Source organism: Zingiber officinale, chromosome 5B (genome assembly GCF_018446385.1).
Source record: "Zingiber officinale cultivar Zhangliang chromosome 5B, Zo_v1.1, whole genome shotgun sequence".
Lineage (NCBI taxonomy): Eukaryota > Viridiplantae > Streptophyta > Magnoliopsida > Zingiberales > Zingiberaceae > Zingiber > Zingiber officinale.
The window spans coordinates 26,843,454-26,863,370 of NC_055995.1; the positions used below are offsets into that span (position 1 = coordinate 26,843,454).

The following is a 19,917-nucleotide window of genomic DNA, read 5'->3' on the forward strand; positions in this document are numbered from 1 at the left end:
GGAAGAGATGACAGCGGGAAGCGACACGAGGGGAAGCAGCTCCCGGGCGACATTGACGATCAGAGTGAAGAAGGGAGGAGGTGGCAACCGGAATGCTTGTCGGCTGGAGGAGTGGGAGAGCAAAGAACGGGAGCAACCGACATTGACGAGAAGAGGAGCGTGGAAGGGAGAGGAAGGCTGTGGCCGGCGTCGAGAGGAGAAAGAGGAAGAGGTGGTCGTCGCCAGCAACCGTCGCTCGAGGGTGGCGGCGAGAGAGGAAGCTGCCCCCCTCCCATTCCTCTAACCAAACCCCCTTGTTGTGCGTAGAGTCCTCCCCTCAAAAGCTCTAGTTAGCAATTGACCACAATGTCCTCCCTCCTCTCCCTAATTTTTTCTCTACCCTTAACCTATATCGACGTCAAAAAAAAAAAAAAAAAAAAAATATATATATATATATATATATATATATATATATATATATATATATATATATATAAAAGAGATAGCATATATTTCAAACTAATACGGATACATTAATTAAAATGATTTAAGGTTACTAATTGAGTTTCACAATTTATTATTTTGCATTATACAGAATTCGGTGTGTATGTAGAGATTTATATAGAAGTATAGGATCACGATGCATGGTGAAGACAAAACTCCTGCTTTGCATGGAAGGTGAAGATGAAGGTGAAGGTGAAGGTGAAGGAACCGAAAGCTACAACAAGGAAAAAGGCGAGTAAAGAGAAGGATTAAAGTGAGCTACAAAACCCTCTTTAATTTATTCTCCTCCTTTGCCCTTTGCCCTTTGCCCTCTTAAGTAACAATCCTCCATCAACAACGCCACTGCGTGCAGTCTGTAATTCATCCTTTCCTTCACCATGATTGACTCCATCTTCTTCTTCTTCCTCGCACTCCCAACGCCATTCCTTTCCATCCTCCTCTTCTCCATAATTACTCACCGCTCCTCCGCCCTATCCAGCCTATGCCGCACCGACTGCGGCGACATCCCCATCCGCTACCCCCTCGCCATCGACGACGGCTGCGGCAGCCCTTACTACCGCAACATGCTAATCTGCACCAACGCCTCCCGCCTCTTCCTCCGTACTCCCTCCGGAACTTACCCCGTCGCCTCAGTCGATTACTCCGACCCCCACCTCGTAGTCACCGACCCCTCCATGTGGAGCTGTAACTTCGCCACTGTCGCCCAACCCCTGCGGCGGCCGGCCAACCCTTTTAGCCTCGACACCAGCACCCGCTTCTCCCTCTCGCCCAAGAACGACTACCTCTTCTTCGACTGCAACAGGGACGAGGTCATCGTGGAGCCCAAGCCCCCCTTCTGCGAGCGCTTCCCCGATCGCTGCGACTCCGCCTGCGACAGCGCCGGCTACCTGTGCCGCAACCTGCCCGATTGCCCCGACGCCGACCGGCGGAGCGGCTGCTGCTCCTACTTCCCAAAGGCGTCGGACTCGCTGCGGCTCATGCTGCGTCACTGCGCCACGTACACGAGCGTGTACTGGCGGACGGTGGGGGAGAACTTCCCGCCGTATGACCAGGTGCCGGAGTACGGCATCCGGGTGGACTTCCAGATCCCGGTGACTACGAGGTGCCTCCAGTGTCAGGACGTGAGGAAGGGTGCCGGTGGGACATGCGGGTTCGACACTGCGTCAAGGAGCTTTCTTTGTCTCTGTGACGAAGGCAACGCAACCACGCACTGCGCAGGTATGCATGCTCCTCTGCTCTCCTTAATTCCTCCATGTTTGCAAATCTCACATTACATTCAAAACTGCTCTTGCTCAATTCTGAATCATCCCATGCCTGACAAATGGTTAGTAGATGATGATCTAGGATTTGGAATTGGATCCCCATTCCAATTTTTTTTTTTTTTAAAAAAAAGCCTAAATTAACTCATCCATAGATCTACCCAAACTCTCAGCAATCTTTTGTGAAAATACAATGCTGGAAATAAGTGTGATGCGGTTTCAAATGTAGTTAGGCAGAAATACAAAGGATCAATACCTTGCATCCCTTTCCTTTCCTGATAAGTATCATCTGTGTTTAATTTGTCCTTTAAAAGCAACCAGGTGAAGATAAACAATAATAACTGGATACAGCAGATGTCAAACAAGAACGCTATTAATCAGAGTTAATTTCCCCCCTTAGATAATGTTTCTTCTTTCATGGCTGTAAATACCTCTTCTATCTCTTCAATTTGCTCGTGCCAACTAAAACTCCAAGTGATCAATTGGGAGTTTAGTTGTTGCTCACCTTTGTTTGCACTACCTCCAACGTAGCTCAAAAAACTTTTCTTGCAGTTAATCTGCGAGTCAGTGTAAAGAGCAAAACAACTCAGAATGATCTTTAATTTTACTATATTGTCCTCTCTTCTCAGCTTTGATAGTCATATATATCATCAGAATTTTGAAGCAGGATTGAGTTTTTGTAAATATTAAGCACTTTAAAGGTTCTTTGCTTCTTTTCCAAGTCCAGCATCTCAAACTAAAGTTTTATTTTATCCTTTATACGTTAGATGGTACCTACACAAGACACGGAGCATCAGGTGCAGTTATTGCAGGTGAGGATGCTTATACAAATTCCTTTATAAAAGCATAAAATAACTCGTTTTTATACGGTTGATCAGGTACTACTGCTGTTTCAGTTGCTGGTGCAGTAGGCATTGGCTGTCTGATCTGGTATTTGAGGAAAATACGTAAAAGAAGTGTGGTGACTTGCGGTGTCCAGAGCAATGATAACCGTTGGTTTTGAATTCTTTGTTGTGTGATTCTCTTCTTGGATTTACATATATGTCTATGTCAGATTCATAATTTAGCATGTCTTGTTCTTTAAAGCACAGTTTGAGTACCTAATTGCTAATAATTTTGCGCAGGTTTCAGATTGTCAGTAGCCTTGTCGAATGTTTCTGATAAATAAAAATCTTGGATTAAAATTGTCGATGATCGATAAAAAAGTTGGAATAGAAATGTTGAACTTCTATTCATTGAGCAAGTGCAATGCACAACAAGTAAGGATTTGAAACCAAAGGCAGAAATTTGGAAGAGAAATTAATTACCTAGTGCTTTGTAAGTTCTTTTGTGTCTCTGTGCGCTATCGATTGTAAAACTAATCACGAGACCTCTTGTTTTCCTTATAATACAAAAAATATTATATGAGGTATATTTAAAGGGATGCAACTATACAATAAAAATGCAAATTCACTAAATGGAGGATACTCTCATTAAGGCCTAGAGTGAGATTCACAAAAGTGTCAAGTCCTCAAGAACTTTAGTTGTGAGATGACAAAATTTTAGTTGGCGTGTGTCGCTAAACATCCAGGGAGAGAAAGGAAAAGGGAGCCAGATCACTAGGAGTACCTACGAAGCTTGAGAGAAAGAAAGTTAGAATGAAGATCAGAAGATGCTTTGGCTCAACCATTCCGATGCTCAAGTCAAGTCTTTGGGAGGGAAGATACAGAAAAAGAATAGAGGAGATGGTTTACAAATGTGTTTGTGCAGGTATGCGTAAGCGTATCTTTGTCTGTGAGAGTGAGTTCTTTTTAGATCCATGACGAGAAAAATAGACATGGTATTTCTCCAGACATTAATTAATAAGATGTCACATCCTAATAGGAAAAACGTCGTATCATTGTATTGCTGCCGTATCATATGGTCATGTCACCCATGCTCCCTTGGGTGAGCGGAAATCCTCTCTTGCCAAAACACAACAATCTAATCAGTCAAACTTACACCTCTAGTGCAGCTATAAGATAGGTCAATGACGATAAGATATTTGTATAATTTTTTCTTCTGTGATGCAGCTGACACCATGCTAAACACCTCGCTTGGCAAGTATCTGAAATGGAGCCGAGTGGTGATAGAAGCATTGGTGACTTCAGAGGTCTCAAAAGATGCCTTTAATGGGATGAGGGTTGCTCTATGATACAATGGCGAGGAAGAAGAAAAAGAAATGTATTGGCATGGAAAAGCAAAAGAGATGTATTGGAATGGAAATGCACTCCATGTTGATGAAGAAATGGGGCCTATAAATAGGCTTTACATGGGAACTTTTCAAACTCTATCTCCTATAAAGTAGGATCAATAGATAAGAATCAAAAGACTCGATCAAATTAAAAATGGCTAACACCTAAAAACTTGGACAATGACTAAAACTTTCAATAAATAAATTATTTTAAATCTTAACACTCTCCCTTAAATTGAAATCTAAAGAAGTCAGTTTAAAAGAAAAGTAGTAGTGCGTGAACAAACTCCAAGTAAACCACGCAACCTTACGAATGTAGCAAACTTGAGCGGCTTGGTTTGTATATCTGCAACTTGATCTTCACTTCGACAATAAACCAGTTTGATTGTTCCATCATTGTTGAGATCTCTTAAAAGATAATACTTCACATCGATATGTTTGCTTCTGCCATGTAGCATAGGATTCTTAGAGAGTTTGATTGCTGAGTTGTTGTCACAAAAAACTGTAGTAGCTTCAACTTGTTTGAACTGAAGCTCTTCAAGAATCCTTCTCAACCAGATAGATTGACAAGCACAAGTTGTTGCAGCAATAAATTCAGCTTCTGTAGTTGACAGGGAGACAATTGGTTGCTTTTTAGAAGACCATGATACGACCCCTGTGCCCCACATAAAAATATAGCCTGAAGTGCTTCTTCTATCATCTTGATTTCCTGCATAATCACTGTCAGTAAACCCAAATAACTCTAACTTTTCACCCTTCCTGAAGAATAGCCCAAAATCTTTAGTTCCTTGTAAGTAACAAAGGATTCTCTTGGCAGCTAACAAATGTATTTCTGTTGGATTTTTCATGTATCTACTTATTAAACTCACAGAATATGTCACGCCCCAGAGGAGTCTCTGTCCGAAGAAATTTCGGCAGCATCTCCCCTGTACGGCGGACAATCTGAAACTTTTCTACAAGCACTGTATACCTCAGCCACATGCGGCTGGAATAATAACAATAAAAGAAAACAAACACCACGCAGTTAATATCAAATTAAACCACGCAGTTAAAAATAAAGCAGCCTACTCGGCTGTACCAAAACCAAAACACAAAACTGCTAGCCGGCTAGGCTTACACAACCAACAACAAATACAAAATACCACATAACAATATCAACACTCCAAAAATAAAACCGGAGTACAGAGCTAACAAACTGATACATAAAACAAAACAAAACATACGTGAAACCGATAAGTCTTCTGATGTGACGTGGGGACCAGCAGACAGGATGCTCCAAGCGACACCATAAGTAACCTGGTACCTGAAAAATATAGAGTCCACGGGGGTGAGTTCAACAACTCAGCGAATACCAATAGACATGCCTAGTAAGATATATCTAACAGCAATAAACATGGAATACAGCTTCCTAATCATATATAGGGAATACGCAAAACTGGAAGGCAACTGAGGAAGCTGTACTCACCAGGAACTCCTATCCAGACAAAAAGGGTCATCAAACCGAAAGTGCCCTAAATCCTGTATGCATGTCAAACATATGCATCCAACCAAATGCAACAAATAAATGCAGCAAACACAATCACAAGAAATAAATGCATCAATGCATATGATGCCAATGATGTGTCCTGGTCACCCCTGACGCCAGTCAGTCATCTCACACCGAGTGGGTAGGGCTGTGACAACCGTGCACTCTGTCGTCACTGCTCCTGATGAGTGACCGAGTGGACGGGATGCTGTCGGAGTACTCCTGTCCTGTGACCCCAAATCATAAATGGGGGAGCTCAATGCTCTCAACTCCCGGTACACGATGACGGGGAGGAATCCCTGCCGGCTAACACGTTGTGTCACACTACCCATGAGCGGACCAACGTAGCCAAACAAAGTCCCTGCTGCAACACACACTGCCTGAATCGACCACTAACCCATGAGTGGTGGTGTGTGCAGATCCATGTAACTGGCGATGTGCTCAACAACAATGGAGTCGACTATCGCACAGCATGCAATCATGATGCATGACACTAAGCATGGCAATATCCTGATCAGCATAGAAAAATTCATATATATATAATATGGATACCACAGTATCAGTAAGTCAAATCCACGGATCTAGGGTATACTGGTCCTCTATGGTATAACAACCTAGATCCTATACATATCCCCCTCCATAACATATGCACCAACAATATGCACATATCAAAGAAAAAGGTTCTAGGTACACAAATCAGATATGATGTACAAATAGAGGTACACAAGCCAGGTATGGTATAAAAACCTAGGTATCAGATAATCTAGATACACATGCCAGAAAATAAAATCTAGAACCTAATCCTAACCTCAGTAAGGTATGGTATGTCACTTACTCTAGGAACTAAGGTACTCATGGCAATAATCATAAAACGTAAACATAGATACATAACAAATGGCCAACAGATCATGCTATGGGTATCAAACCGTGACATACCAAGGCAAACATGTTCATTGCTTGCAGCTATAAAGTACTATGCATATCCAAAGACAATATCATAAAAGATAAGTCAAGAGGTACCCGCCTCCAATAGCAGGTTCAATCCAGTCAAATCCAACATCGAGATGCTCGTCTCGTGTCAAAGTCCTTAATTCACAGCCACCGGTTTGTACTGAAACCAAAGAATTGCTGGCTGGAACTTGCTGCCATTAAGGGACGTTGGCTGCTGAAAATTCTTCACTGTCCGGATCATATGAAGAATCAAGATCGATAACCAATCAAGCAAAAATCCTAATTCAACAACCGAAGCTTACCTCCAAGATCCGGCTACGGCATAGCTCTGTGTCCTCTTCGGCACTGTCGAGCAGAAACACAATAAAGGATTTGGCACTATTTTCTCCGGTCCGAAACCAAACCCATGATGAATCTATCCTCCATCCACCATTAACACCTCACCTGAACGAAATCAATCCAATGCAACCAAACAAACAATGGATTTAATTCAATATTTAAATACATCTTACCCCAAACAGCAGTCACCGAAAGGGCTGTTGAGGTCGGCAGACAAGGCTCACCAGTGATGGTCGTGCTGCCAAATTGCAGCAGAGGGGCGGCGGTCATGAATTAAGGCACGACGGTTGGCGCTAGGGCTCAGGAGACTGGTGACACTGCTCGGCCGGAAGAGAGGAAGGGACAGGGAGAAGCTTCGGCAGAGGGATCTGGCAAGGGCACACCTTCGGCGACAGCAAACGAAGAGGCAAGGCAATGCAAGGAGTCGCCGCGAGGTGGTGAAGGAGAAGGGAAAACCTAGGGCTCCGGTGCCGGTGGTGTCTCGTCGGACCAAAGGAAAGGAGGGGAAGTCGCCGGTCGGCCGGGGCTGGCTCGGGCACGGAAACTTCGCGCCGAGAGGGTGGAGACCGAAAGAAGGGAAAGCCCTTGGCCGAGAGATTTTGTACGCGGAGAGGGAGAGGGAGTTCGGCGCCGGTTAGGGCTCGGGGTCGGGGGAAATCGGGAGAGGGAAGCAGCGTGGGAGAGGAGAAGAAAATAAAAAAAGAAAAGATATATAAAAGAAAAAGGAAATGATTTAAAGAAAATAAACATTTCCTCTTTAAAATAGGGTAGCCCAAACAGGCCTTCCCGGGCCCTATTTTTATCCCCGTAAAATCGTCCATACGGTCTCCGAAAAATTTCCGAAAAATCTCCAAAAATTCCGAAAAATTCTCCTATTAAAATTTGCCTATTTTCGGTATTTTACATTCTCCCCCACTAATAAAAATTTGGTCCCCAAATTTCGTTATCTACCATCAGCATGTACTAGCAAACGCTAAACAGTATAAATGCTGAATGGAACCATAACTTACATACCTCAAGTGAAAAGGTAAGGGTATCGAGCTCGGATAATATCCTCGAGCTCCCAGGTAGCCTCCTCATCCGAATGATGCTGTCATCCGACTTTAACCAGTCGGATTGTCTTGTTCCACAGCTGACGCTCTTTCCGGTCCAAAATCCGTACCGGAATCTCCTCGTAGGTTACGTCTGGCTGTACGGGAACTGAGACATCTGTCAGCACATATGTCGGTCGGGTACGTATCTTCTCAGCATAGATACGTGGAATACATAATACACACCTACCAAAGACAGTGGTAGTGCTAGCCAGTAAGCTACCGCTCCAATCCTCTCCAAGATCTGGAAAGATCCAATGTATCGCGGAACTGGCTTACCTCTAAGGCCAATCTCTTCACCCCTTTTGTGGGTGAAACTCGCAGAAATACCTGGTCGCAAATGGAGAACTCTAAGAGTCTCAGACTCCGGTCAGCATAATACTTCTGGCAGTCCTGTGCCTCTGACACTCTCCGTCTAATAGTACGGACTAACTCTGCCTCATGCTGAGCCTCCCCAACCTCATCCTAGAGGGTGGGTGTCCGACAAGGTCTACCATACAACGCCTCAAACGGTGCCATCTGGACAGGCGAATGTAAGCTGTTGTTGTAGGCGAACTCTACCAATGACAGATGGTCCTTCCAACTGCCTCCAAAATCCAATACACACGATCTCAGCAAGTCCTCTAGAGTCTGAATGGTCCGCTTTGACTATACATCTGTCTGAGGATGGAAAGCTATACCGAAACAGAGCTGCGTGCCCAAGGCCTACTGCAGACTCTGTCAAAACGAGATGTGAACCAGAGGTCTCTATCCGAAATAATAGTCAACGGAACACCACGTGATCTGATGATCTCCCGGCCAAACAGATCTACCAATCGATCCAGGAAATCAGTCTTCTGAATCACTAACGAGTGCGCGGATTTGGTTAATCAATCAACGATTACCCTAATCGCGTCATGGCCTCGTCGTGTTCTAGGCAGACTCACCACACAGTCAATGGTAATATGTTCCCATTTCCACTCAGGAATAGAAATCCTCTAAAATAATCCGGCAGGTATCTGGTGCTCAGCCCTCACCTGCTGACAGACAAGACATCTAGCTACAATATCCGCGATGTCTTTCTTCATACTGTTCCATCAATAGGAACACCTTAAATCTTGGTACCCACGGGTACCTCCTGGGTGGACAACAAATCATGAGCGATGAGCCTCCGGAAGTAACTCCTATAAGACTGGATGAAATGGAGATACGCATAAGCGACCTCGGAAATATATAACCACCGCTTCATCTCGGTTAAACTCGGTCTGCTACCCGGAAACTATCCGGCTGTAAAATAACCCGCAAATACAGCCTAGGGCTCTCGGATCCTCGTCCTGATCGACGACTGAACAACCATGATAACAAAAATACCCTGCTCTGTCTGTAGCCACAACTCGGTGGCACGCTAAAGTCACTCTAGACTTCCGGCTAAGTGCGTCGACAACCACATTAGTTTTTCCTGGGTGATAGCTAATGGTACAATCAAAATCTTTTAGGAACACTATCCCTCTTCCCTGTCGGAGATTAGATTCCTTCTAAGTAAACCGATATTTGAGACTTTTATGGTCAGTGAGAATCTCAAATGTAACGTCATATAAACATTGTCGCCAAATCTTCATGGCAAAAATAATAGCGACAAGCTTCAGATCATGTACAGGGTAGTTCTTCTCATGCTTCTTCAACTGACGAGAAGCATAGGAGACTACTCTATCGTGCTGCATCAAAACAGCGTCCAAACCCAGTAGAGATGCATCGGTATAGAGCACGAATTCGTCCTCTCTAGAAGGTACAACCAAAAATCGGAGCCGACACTAGTCTCCACTTCAGCTCCTAGGAGCTAGTCTTGTCATCCTCAGTCCAAGTGAACTTCACGCCTTTCTAGGTCAGGCGTGTAAGTAGCATAACTATGCGAAAGAAACCCTCGACGAAAGGTCTGTAATATCCTGTCAGTCCCAAGGACTGCGGATCTCCTGCACTGATTTCGGCTGCTCCCAACGGTAACAACCTCGATCTCCTGTGAAACCACAGTATACTCCTACTGGTCATCATGTGTCTGTATACTCCTCCTGGTCATCATGTGTCTCAAACATCTCACAGAAGACACCCAAAACACGCACTACTAATCGTCGCATATAGATGTTCTCGTCGAAACATCTCTAGAACTAGGCAAAGACAGCGTACGTGTCTCACCTGGGATCCGAACTAGATCACAACATCGTCAACAAAGACAATGGAAACCGATTCAAACATCCTCAAAATACCAGAATCATCGTGTCCATAATAACATCTAGAGCACTGTAAGCCTATATGGCAAAACCAAGACACATAATGTCCGTATCACAAACATTCCTAACCATAAGATCCTCAACAATAAACAGATCTAATCACCAATGATATATAATCACCAAAGAATAGAACCTCCAGTGTGAGAGCAATGCTCTATCACACGAAATACCACAAATGTGGGAGCAACGCTCTACCACAAAAAATCCTCCCTATGTAGGAGCAACGCTCCACCACAAATAATCCAAAATATGTATCCACAATAAATATGGGAGCAATGCTCCACTATAAACAATCCGCAATATATAGAAGCAACGCTCCACTACAAACAATCCAGAATATGTGGGAGCTACGCTCTACCACAAACGATCCATAACATGTGGGAGCTACGCTCTACCACAACAATACATAAGTGCCCAAGCACCTAACTATCTAGCTAGAGACTGCACAAGATCTCTCTACCACAGATCAATGTGGGTAGCCTAGGGTATAACCACCCAGTAAGCAAATCTAATCCATAATCAACTCTATCATCCTCCTAGTGGGTTGGTCACCCACTAATGGAAGAATTAGTTGACAGGGTATAACGACCAATATCATAATGTAGACATTTAATATTCTACATTTAACATAGGTAGAATTATCATGATGCTACCAACCATACATCTGACACACGTGCACACACAACATAGGTATGATCAACATAATCCTCTAATTAGTCCACACCCAACATACTCACAATATAGGTGTAAATCACCGTGATATCTCCAACAATACATACCGAACCCGTGTGCATATATCATCGTAGGTAAAATCAACAATACCCCCAAACAACACTCACATGACAAATATACACATATGCCAAGAGTATAATCAATATATACTTCCAATAAGGCATACTAAAACCCAGGTGCATTTACAAATCGCACATAATCAACAAGATACCTCCAATATGTCAATCAGACACGTACAGCTAACCAAATAGCTATAATCCACAAGGAACCTACAATAACCATATCTAGATGGGAATACCCACACTATCCACAAATGAACTATCCATCATAGAACTCCTTCAACTCATAACAACCATATGTACACTTCATATATATGCATAATCAACATATTTAATCCAATCTATCACACAAATCATATGTCACCTTCTAAGTTATCCAATCAGGTACATACAGTCTAAAATTAAAGTATCCATAGAATATGATACATCGATCCTCCATAGACTGACCAAAATCGACAATGATATACGATCAACTCTGTCTTTTCCACATCAGTACAAAACATGTACTCAAATGTACTTTAATACCAAACTAAGCACAAACTACCCAAAGATTCAGATCGGACCAATAAAGCTAAATCGGTCATCTCTTAACTAATCAAGAATACCTTAATCCTCCATAAGCTACTAAGGTATATCAATCTACGACTACCCAAGTCGACAAGCGTAAGTCAGTCTTTCACTGACCCATCTAACAAGAGTAAACCAGTTATCTACTGATGAAATTAACTAAGATAACATGATATACTACTGGCTAGGTCAACATAAATAAGTAAATACTATCCACTACATAGCTAATAAAGAGGCTGGTATGTGCCTCAATCTGCTAACCAAATAGTAGTAACAGAAGCTAAAGCTACTAGGGGTATGATATGTAAAATCACCAAAGCCTATAATCCTTAATCTCTATTAAGGTCAATCAAGATCAGTGGCTAACCCATCACATATAATATATGCTACAACAACCAGACAGGCACTAGTAAAGAGTGCTAATACATGTCATAGACTGTAATAATGAACAGGGCATATACTAACAAAAAGATAGGATAACAGTATACCACATACCTCCTATAGCTTGGAGATGTCCTGTCGCTGCCAGGTCCCAAAATCCGAAAAGTCACATCGAGAAGACCAAAACACAAAATCCGAAACACAAGGAGAATAAGACTCGTAAGTCGATCTCTGATACCAAATAAGTTGGTATCAGATACATCTCGAAAATCCAGAACATATAGCAAGTATCGTATACCTGCTCTGATACCACTAAATTGTCACGCCCCAGAGGAGTCTCTGTCCGAAGAAATTTCGGCAGCATCTCCCCTGTACGACGGACAATCTGAAACTTTTCTACAAGCACTGTATACCTCAGCCACATGCGGCTGGAATAATAACAATAAAAGAAAACAAACACCACGCAGTTAATATCAAATTCAGCCTCTGGCTGACACAACCACGCAGTTAAAAATAAAGCAGCCTACTCGGCTGTACCAAAACCAAAACACAAAACTGCTAGCCGGCTAGGCTTACACAACCAACAACAAATACAAAATACCACATAACAATATCAACACTCCAAAAATAAAACCGGAGTACAGAGCTAACAAACTGATACATAAAACAAAACAAAACATACGTGAAACCGATAAGTCTTCTGATGTGACGTGGGGACCAGCAGACAGGATGCTCCAAGCGACACCATAAGTAACCTGGTACCTGAAAAATATAGAGTCCACGGGGGTGAGTTCAACAACTCAGCGAATACCAATAGACATGCCTAGTAAGATATATCTAACAGCAATAAACATGGAATACAGCTTCCTAATCATATATAGGGAATACGCAAAACTGGAAGGCAACTGAGGAAGCTGTACTCACCAGGAACTCCTATCCAGACAAAAGGGTCATCAAACCGAAAGTGCCCTAAATCCTGTATGCATGTCAAACATATGCATCCAACCAAATGCAACAAATAAATGCAGCAAACACAATCACAAGAAATAAATGCATCAATGCATATGATGCCAATGATGTGTCCTGGTCACCCCTGACGCCAGTCAGTCATCTCACACACAAATGGCGAGACCGAGTGGGTAGGGCTGTGACAACCGTGCACTCTGTCGTCACTGCTCCTGATGAGTGACCGAGTGGACGGGATGCTGTCGGAGTACTCCTGTCCTGTGACCCCAAATCATAAATGGGGGAGCTCAATGCTCTCAACTCCCGGTACACGATGACGGGGAGGAATCCCTGCCGGCTAACACGTTGTGTCACACTACCCATGAGCGGACCAACGTAGCCAAACAAAGTCCCTGCTGCAACACACACTGCCTGAATCGACCACTAACCCATGAGTGGTGGTGTGTGCAGATCCATGTAACTGGCGATGTGCTCAACAACAATGGAGTCGACTATCGCACAGCATGCAATCATGATGCATGACACTAAGCATGGCAATATCCTGATCAGCATAGAAAAATTCATATATATATAATATGGATACCACAGTATCAGTAAGTCAAATCCACGGATCTAGGGTATACTGGTCCTCTATGGTATAACAACCTAGATCCTATACATATCCCCCTCCATAACATATGCACCAACAATATGCACATATCAAAGAAAAATGTTCTAGGTACACAAATCAGATATGATGTACAAATAGAGGTACACAAGCCAGGTATGGTATAAAAACCTAGGTATCAGATAATCTAGATACACATGCCAGAAAATAAAATCTAGAACCTAATCCTAACCTCAGTAAGGTATGGTATGTCACTTACTCTAGGAACTAAGGTACTCATGGCAATAATCATAAAACGTAAACATAGATACATAACAAATGGCCAACAGATCATGCTATGGGTATCAAACCGTGACATACCAAGGCAAACATGTTCATTGCTTGCAGCTATAAAGTACTATGCATATCCAAAGACAATATCATAAAAGATAAGTCAAGAGGTACCCGCCTCCAATAGCAGGTTCAATCCAGTCAAATCCAACATCGAGATGCTCGTCTCGTGTCAAAGTCCTTAATTCACAGCCACCGGTTTGTACTGAAACCAAAGAATTGCTGGCTGGAACTTGCTGCCATTAAGGGACGTTGGCTGCTGAAAATTCTTCACTGTCAGGATCATATGAAGAATCAAGATCGATAACCAATCAAGCAAAAATCCTAATCAACAACCGAAGCTTACCTCCAAGATCCGGCTACGGCATAGCTCTGTGTCGTCTTCGGCACTGTCGAGCAGAAACACAATAAAGGATTTGGCACTATTTTCTCCAGTCCGAAACCAAACCCATGATGAATCTATCCTCCATCCACCATTAACACCTCACCTGAACGAAATCAATCCAATGCAACCAAACAAACAATGGATTTAATTCAATATTTAAATACATCTTACCCCAAACAGCAGTCACCGAAAGGGCTGTTGAGGTCGGCAGACAAGGCTCACCAGTGATGGTCGTGCTGCCAAATTGCAGCAGAGGGGCGGCGGTCATGAATTAAGGCACGACGGTTGGCGCTAGGGCTCAGGAGACTGGTGACACTGCTCGGCCGGAAGAGAGGAAGGGACAGGGAGAAGCTTCGGCAGAGGGATCCGGCAAGGGCACACCTTCGGCGACAGCAAACGAAGAGGCAAGGCAATGCAAGGAGTCGCCGCGAGGTGGTGAAGGAGAAGGGAAAACCTAGGGCTCCGGTGCCGGTGGTGTCTCGTCGGACCAAAGGAAAGGAGGGGAAGTCGCCGGTCGGCCGGGGCTGGCTCGGGCACGGAAACTTCGCGCCGAGAGGGTGGAGACCGAAAGAAGGGAAAGCCCTTGGCCGAGAGATTTTGTACGCGGAGAGGGAGAGGGAGTTCGGCGCCGGTTAGGGCTCGGGGTCGGGGGAAATCGGGAGAGGGAAGCAGCGTGGGAGAGGAGAAGAAAATAAAAAAAGAAAAGATATATAAAAGAAAAAGGAAATGATTTAAAGAAAATAAACATTTCCTCTTTAAAATAGGGTAGCCCAAACAGGCCTTCCCGGGCCCTATTTTTATCCCCGTAAAATCGTCCATACGGTCTCCGAAAAATTTCCGAAAAATCTCCAAAAATTCCGAAAAATTCTCCTATTAAAATTTGCCTATTTTCGGTATTTTACAGAATACATTATGTCTGGCCTTGTTGCAGTTAAATACATTAAACTACCAACAATTTGTTTGTAAATTATACTGTCCACCTTCTTCCCTTCATGATCTTTGTTTAGCTTCAAGCCAAACTCAGTTGGAGTGCTTACAGGATTGCAATCCTTCATTTGAAACCTATCTAAAATTTCTTGCGCATACTTCTTTTGAGAAATAAAAATTCCATTAGTTGATTGTACTACTTCTATGCCAAGGAAGTAATGCATCATACCAAGATCAGACATTTCAAATTCAACCATCATAGATTTCTTGAATTCTTTAAACATGGCATCATCAGTTCCAGTAAATATAAGATCATCTACATATAAACAGACAATGAGCAGTTTCCCCTTTTCTCCAATTTTAACAAAAAGTGTGTGTTCATATGGAGATTTGTGAAAGCCTTCTTTAAGAAAATAGGCCTCAATGCGAATATACCAAGCTCGTGGAGTTTGTTTATATCCATAAAGGGCTTTCTTTAATCTATATACTTTATGCTCATTTCCGATCTTAATATGACCAAGAGGTTGTTCAACAAATACCTGTTCCTCTAAGTTTCCATGCAAGAATGTCGATTTGACATCTAGCTGGTAAATATACCATGAGTTCTGTGCCGCCAATGCGATCACCAATCTGATTGTGCCATGTCTTGCAACGAGAGCAAAAAATTCTGTATAATCGACTCCATATTCTTGCTTATATCCGTTAGCTATTAAACGCGTCTTATACTTGTCAACTTCACCATTTTCTTTTAGCTTTGTTTTGAAGACCCACTTTACACCAATTGTTTTGTGTCCTTTCGGAAGATTAGCCAACTCCCAAGTATCATTTCTTTCAATGGCTTCAATTTCATCATCCATCGCCTTACGCCATTTTGCATTTTTGATGGCATTTTCAAAAGTTGTAGGATCACAATATGAAAATAAGGTAAAATGGGTGATTAGATCTTCAATTTCTGTTACCTCATAGTCTTCCATCCATGCAGGCCTTCTTCGAATACGACGAAGAGATTGAACTGCTGTATCAGTAGCTTCTGCTGCTGTTGGCAAAATTTCAGCAGCTATTGGCAAAATTTTAGCAACCGTTGAACTATCTTCTAATGAATTTTCAGGCGTAGAGACTGTTGATATTGGCTTTCTTCCAGAATCATTGTCAAAAAGAACTTGAGTAGGCTGCTGCATATTCCAATCCCAATAGTTTTCCTCATCAAAGACAACATCTCGGCTGGTCACAATCTTCTTGGTTTATGGATTAAATAATTTATATGCTTTGGATACTTCACTAACACCAAGAAAGACACAATTGTCTCCCTTATCATTGTAACACCCACGAAATTATAGGTGTAGAAATATTATTTTCCTCAAAGCATAGAAATGAAAAGAATAGGAGAAAAAGGAAAATAAAAAAAAAAAGAAAATATAGAATAAGAAGAGGTGAGGTCAAGGATTGAACCTTGAACCTCCCCCAATAAATGGAGATAAATTTATGAATGATAACCATTAGGATAAGGAGAAATGATTTGATAGGAAGGAATGAAAAATTTAGTTAAAGGAGAAAAGAAAACTAAGCAAAAAGAACAAGAGAAAACCAAGTTGCTTACCTTCTTTTCCCTCTTGGTTAAGAAAAGGGAGCAAGCAAAAGAGGGATTGACTACTCCTCTCCCTCTCTATATTTTCGTGGGAATTAATGGAGTGGGGGAAAAGAGGAGTTGAGGGAGTGAATGATGACATGTTTCATGGGCAAGGGAATAAATAGATTGGAGAAGAAAAAAATAGGGGATTAAATAATTTTTCCTCCTTCTCTCTTCTTCATTCTCACCGAACCAAGAAACTCCTTTCCTCTCCTCATACCAATTTCTAAGTTAAGTTCTTCTCCAAGAAAGCTAATTTCCGAGAAGGAAACTTCAAGTTCTAGCCCTTACAAGCAAAGGAAACAAGAGGAGGTACAAGAAGAAGAAGCTTCCACCTTCCTTATCACCTAGAACACTTTTCTCTCTAAGGAAAACCACAAGCGAAAGGATGTAAGTTCCCCTCACCTGTGGTACAATAGTTCTAAATTTTCTATGTAGAATTCGGTCACATAAAAAGCTAAGAAAACATCATGAAGAAATTCTAACCAAGATAAGACCAAAGGAAGGACCTAGAGAAAGAAAGGATCTAAACTTTATATGCTTGAAATTTCTCTTGTAGCATGTATTTTATGGTAAGGAGTTATCCATGTTAAAATGTTTGGTAGAACTTAGATTTATGAGTATTCGGCCATGGTAGAACTAAGGGCCTAGGAGAGCTTTAATTTAAAACTAAGTATGCCAAGATCTCCTAAAGATAAGATATGAAACTATTACGATATGCCCATGATTATATGTTAAGATAAACTTTATTTCATGTCCATGAAGGTTCGGTTAGGTTTGGATGTTTAAAGCCTAGGAGAATTTAAAGCAAATCTAAGATGCTCATGATCTCCTTGATGAAATGTTATGTAGCTAATCCAATGTGCTTATGTTTATTGTTGTATGGAAATTAAATTCATGCTCTATATCATTCGGCCACTTCATGATTTAGGGCTTAGGGAACTTAAAACCTAACTCAACCATGCTCATGTTATTCCTTGATATTTTTGCTATGAAAGTTGTTTAAGGTTCTCATGCTTTTTAGGACACTTGAACCTAAATTTTAAGTCCTATAATATTCGGCCATTACATGATGAAGGACTTAGGAAACTTAGAACCTAACTCAACTATGCTCATGTTATTCCTTGATATTTTTGCTATGAAAGTTGTTTAAGGTTCTCATGCTTTTAGGGCACTTGAACCCTAATCTTAGGTCCTATAATATTCGGCCATTACATGATGAAGGACTTAGGAAACTTAGAACCTAACTCAACTATGCTCATGTTATTCCTTGATATTTTTGCTATGAAAGTTGTTTAAGGTTCTCATGATTTTAGGACACTTGAACCTAAATTTTTAGTCCTATAACATTCGGCCAATACATGATGAAGGACTTAGGAAACTTAGAACCTAACTCAACTATGCTCATGTTATTCCTTGATATTTTTGCTATGAAAGTTGTTTAAGGTTCTCATGCTTTTAGGACACTTGAGCCTAAATTTTAAGTCCTATAATATTCGGCCATTACATGATGAAGGACTAAGGAAACTTAGAACCTAACTCAACCATGCTCATGTTATTCCTTGAAATGTTTGCTATGAAAGTTGTTTAGGGTTCACAAGCTTGAATGATAGTTTTTAACCCAATGAATGCTTGATAAGGTTCGGCCATGACAAGTTGTAAGTTTAAGTAACCTAGAACTTTACCTAAACTTGCTCATGATAGTTCTTATGGTATAAGAAGTGATGCTTACTTAGGGTTCACATGTTGGGATGAAGTTTTACCAAAAACCCAACCTATATGGTTTGGCCACCAAAAGACATTAGGGTTAGAGATCGAATTATGTTTTCCATGTATCTTATATGCCATGATTTTGAGATTTCTATGCTTCTATGTTTAATTATGCACACTTATGATTTATACATGATGGAAACCCTTATGCTATGGTGTGTATTATTTATGATGAAGCTATGTGCAAATTTATGCATGAAATATATGATGTGCTGTGTGCCCAATTTATGCATGGAATATATGATGTGTTGTGTGCCCAGTTTATGCATAAAATATATGATGTGCTGTGTGCCCAATTTATGCATAAAATATATGATGTGCTGTGTGCCAAATCTTTACATACCATTATGATGAGCTGTGTGCCCAAAAGTCTATATGGTATGATATGATAAGTGAAACGATGTACAAGAAAAGATAAGAACCATGATATGTAAAAACATGCTATTTTACTTTATGTATGGCTTGTACCAAGGGTGGGCTCCATGGTCGATGGACTAAGAAACGGGCCTCGTTAGGGATGGGCTCCTAAATGCCCCTAGGTCGATGGACTAAGAAACGGGCCTAGTATGTATGCCTTGTAGGGTTCAAGACTTGCTACCTTGGACCTACATAGGACGCGCGCATTTATGTATGTGGTACAAGCCGGGGCCCTAATCATGTTAAGATTATGTTTAAGTATGTATATTATAAGTTTTCAAAGGACATATCGCATATGTTTTTATGATACATGTTTATGAATTCACCTTGCATATACCTTATGATTATGCCATGATATTTATGATGATGTTATGATATGTCAGGGTGAAATTGATGATTATGTTATGTTATGCCATGATACCTTACGCTTACGTTATGATATGTCATGATATGCTGCATGATATAATGAATTTCCTCCATGTGTTATGTCTTGTGATTTTAATATGTTATACGGTTTTGTGAGTAGGAAAGGAACTTACTGAGCCATGAGTGCTCACAACTTACTTTCTTGTACCACAGATAAAGGCAAGGAATGGATGAACTAGGGGAGCAGCAGGAGGGGCTAGAAGGATGTGTGCGGTAGTGCCTTGGCTAAAGGAGAAAGACCTGCTTTTGTTTAATAAGAACTATGACTAGTTATGTTACTGCTTTATGACTCCATGACATTTAAATTTTGTGTTGAGCATTATGACTTAAAAATCATGTTAAGCATACTATGTGGTGTTATATGTCCAGGTAATTAGTCATGTTGATTTTAAAGAAAAGAAAAGTTTTTAATTTCTATAAATAAGACTTCCGCTGTAGCAAGTAGGTATACATATATATGTGTAAGTAACCCCCGTCGCCTTAGCAGGAGGGGCGGGGCGTTACAATCATCAAGTTTCTTCCTTTTCTCATCAGCGATATGTGCATAAGCAATGCAACCAAAAATTTTAAAATGATCTACGGCTGGTTTCCTTCCACTC

General features: G+C 41.6%; 1 protein-coding gene and 1 long non-coding RNA gene across 4 annotated transcripts; one reads left to right on the forward strand and one right to left on the reverse strand.

The window, feature by feature from the left end:
- Window positions 1-628: 628 nt before the first annotated feature.
- On the forward strand, window positions 629-3,034 carry LOC121984265 (wall-associated receptor kinase-like 15). 2 transcript variants are annotated; one of them, XM_042537117.1, is made up of 3 exons: window positions 629-1,701; window positions 2,510-2,554; window positions 2,867-3,034. In XM_042537117.1, the coding sequence occupies exons 1-3, from the start codon at window positions 861-863 to the stop codon at window positions 2,908-2,910; spliced, it is 930 nt and encodes a 309-aa protein (XP_042393051.1). In that variant the 5' UTR covers window positions 629-860; the 3' UTR covers window positions 2,911-3,034. The 2 variants fall into 2 exon arrangements, with proteins under 2 accessions (XP_042393051.1, XP_042393050.1); XM_042537116.1 differs by lacking the exon at window positions 2,867-3,034 and adding an exon at window positions 2,621-2,827.
- A 3,474-nt stretch (window positions 3,035-6,508) lies between these two features.
- Window positions 6,509-7,448, reverse strand: LOC121987310. 2 transcript variants are annotated; one of them, XR_006113484.1, is made up of 3 exons: window positions 6,994-7,448; window positions 6,733-6,874; window positions 6,509-6,658 (listed from the first exon to the last, which is right to left on the reverse strand). It is a non-coding gene; the product is annotated as an uncharacterized LOC121987310 (long non-coding RNA). The 2 variants fall into 2 exon arrangements; XR_006113485.1 differs by having other exon boundaries at window positions 6,943-7,448.
- Window positions 7,449-19,917: the final 12,469 nt, after the last annotated feature.

Excerpts from the sequence above, each read along its gene's own strand:
- LOC121984265 (XM_042537116.1), top strand. The coding sequence starts at position 861 with ATGATTGACTCCATCTTCTTCTTCTTCCTCGCACTCCCAACGCCATTC. Across the intron at positions 1,702-2,509 it reads CGCAACCACGCACTGCGCAG|ATGGTACCTACACAAGACAC; the intron begins GTATGCATGCTC and ends TTTATACGTTAG. Across the intron at positions 2,555-2,620 it reads ATCAGGTGCAGTTATTGCAG|GTACTACTGCTGTTTCAGTT; the intron begins GTGAGGATGCTT and ends ACGGTTGATCAG.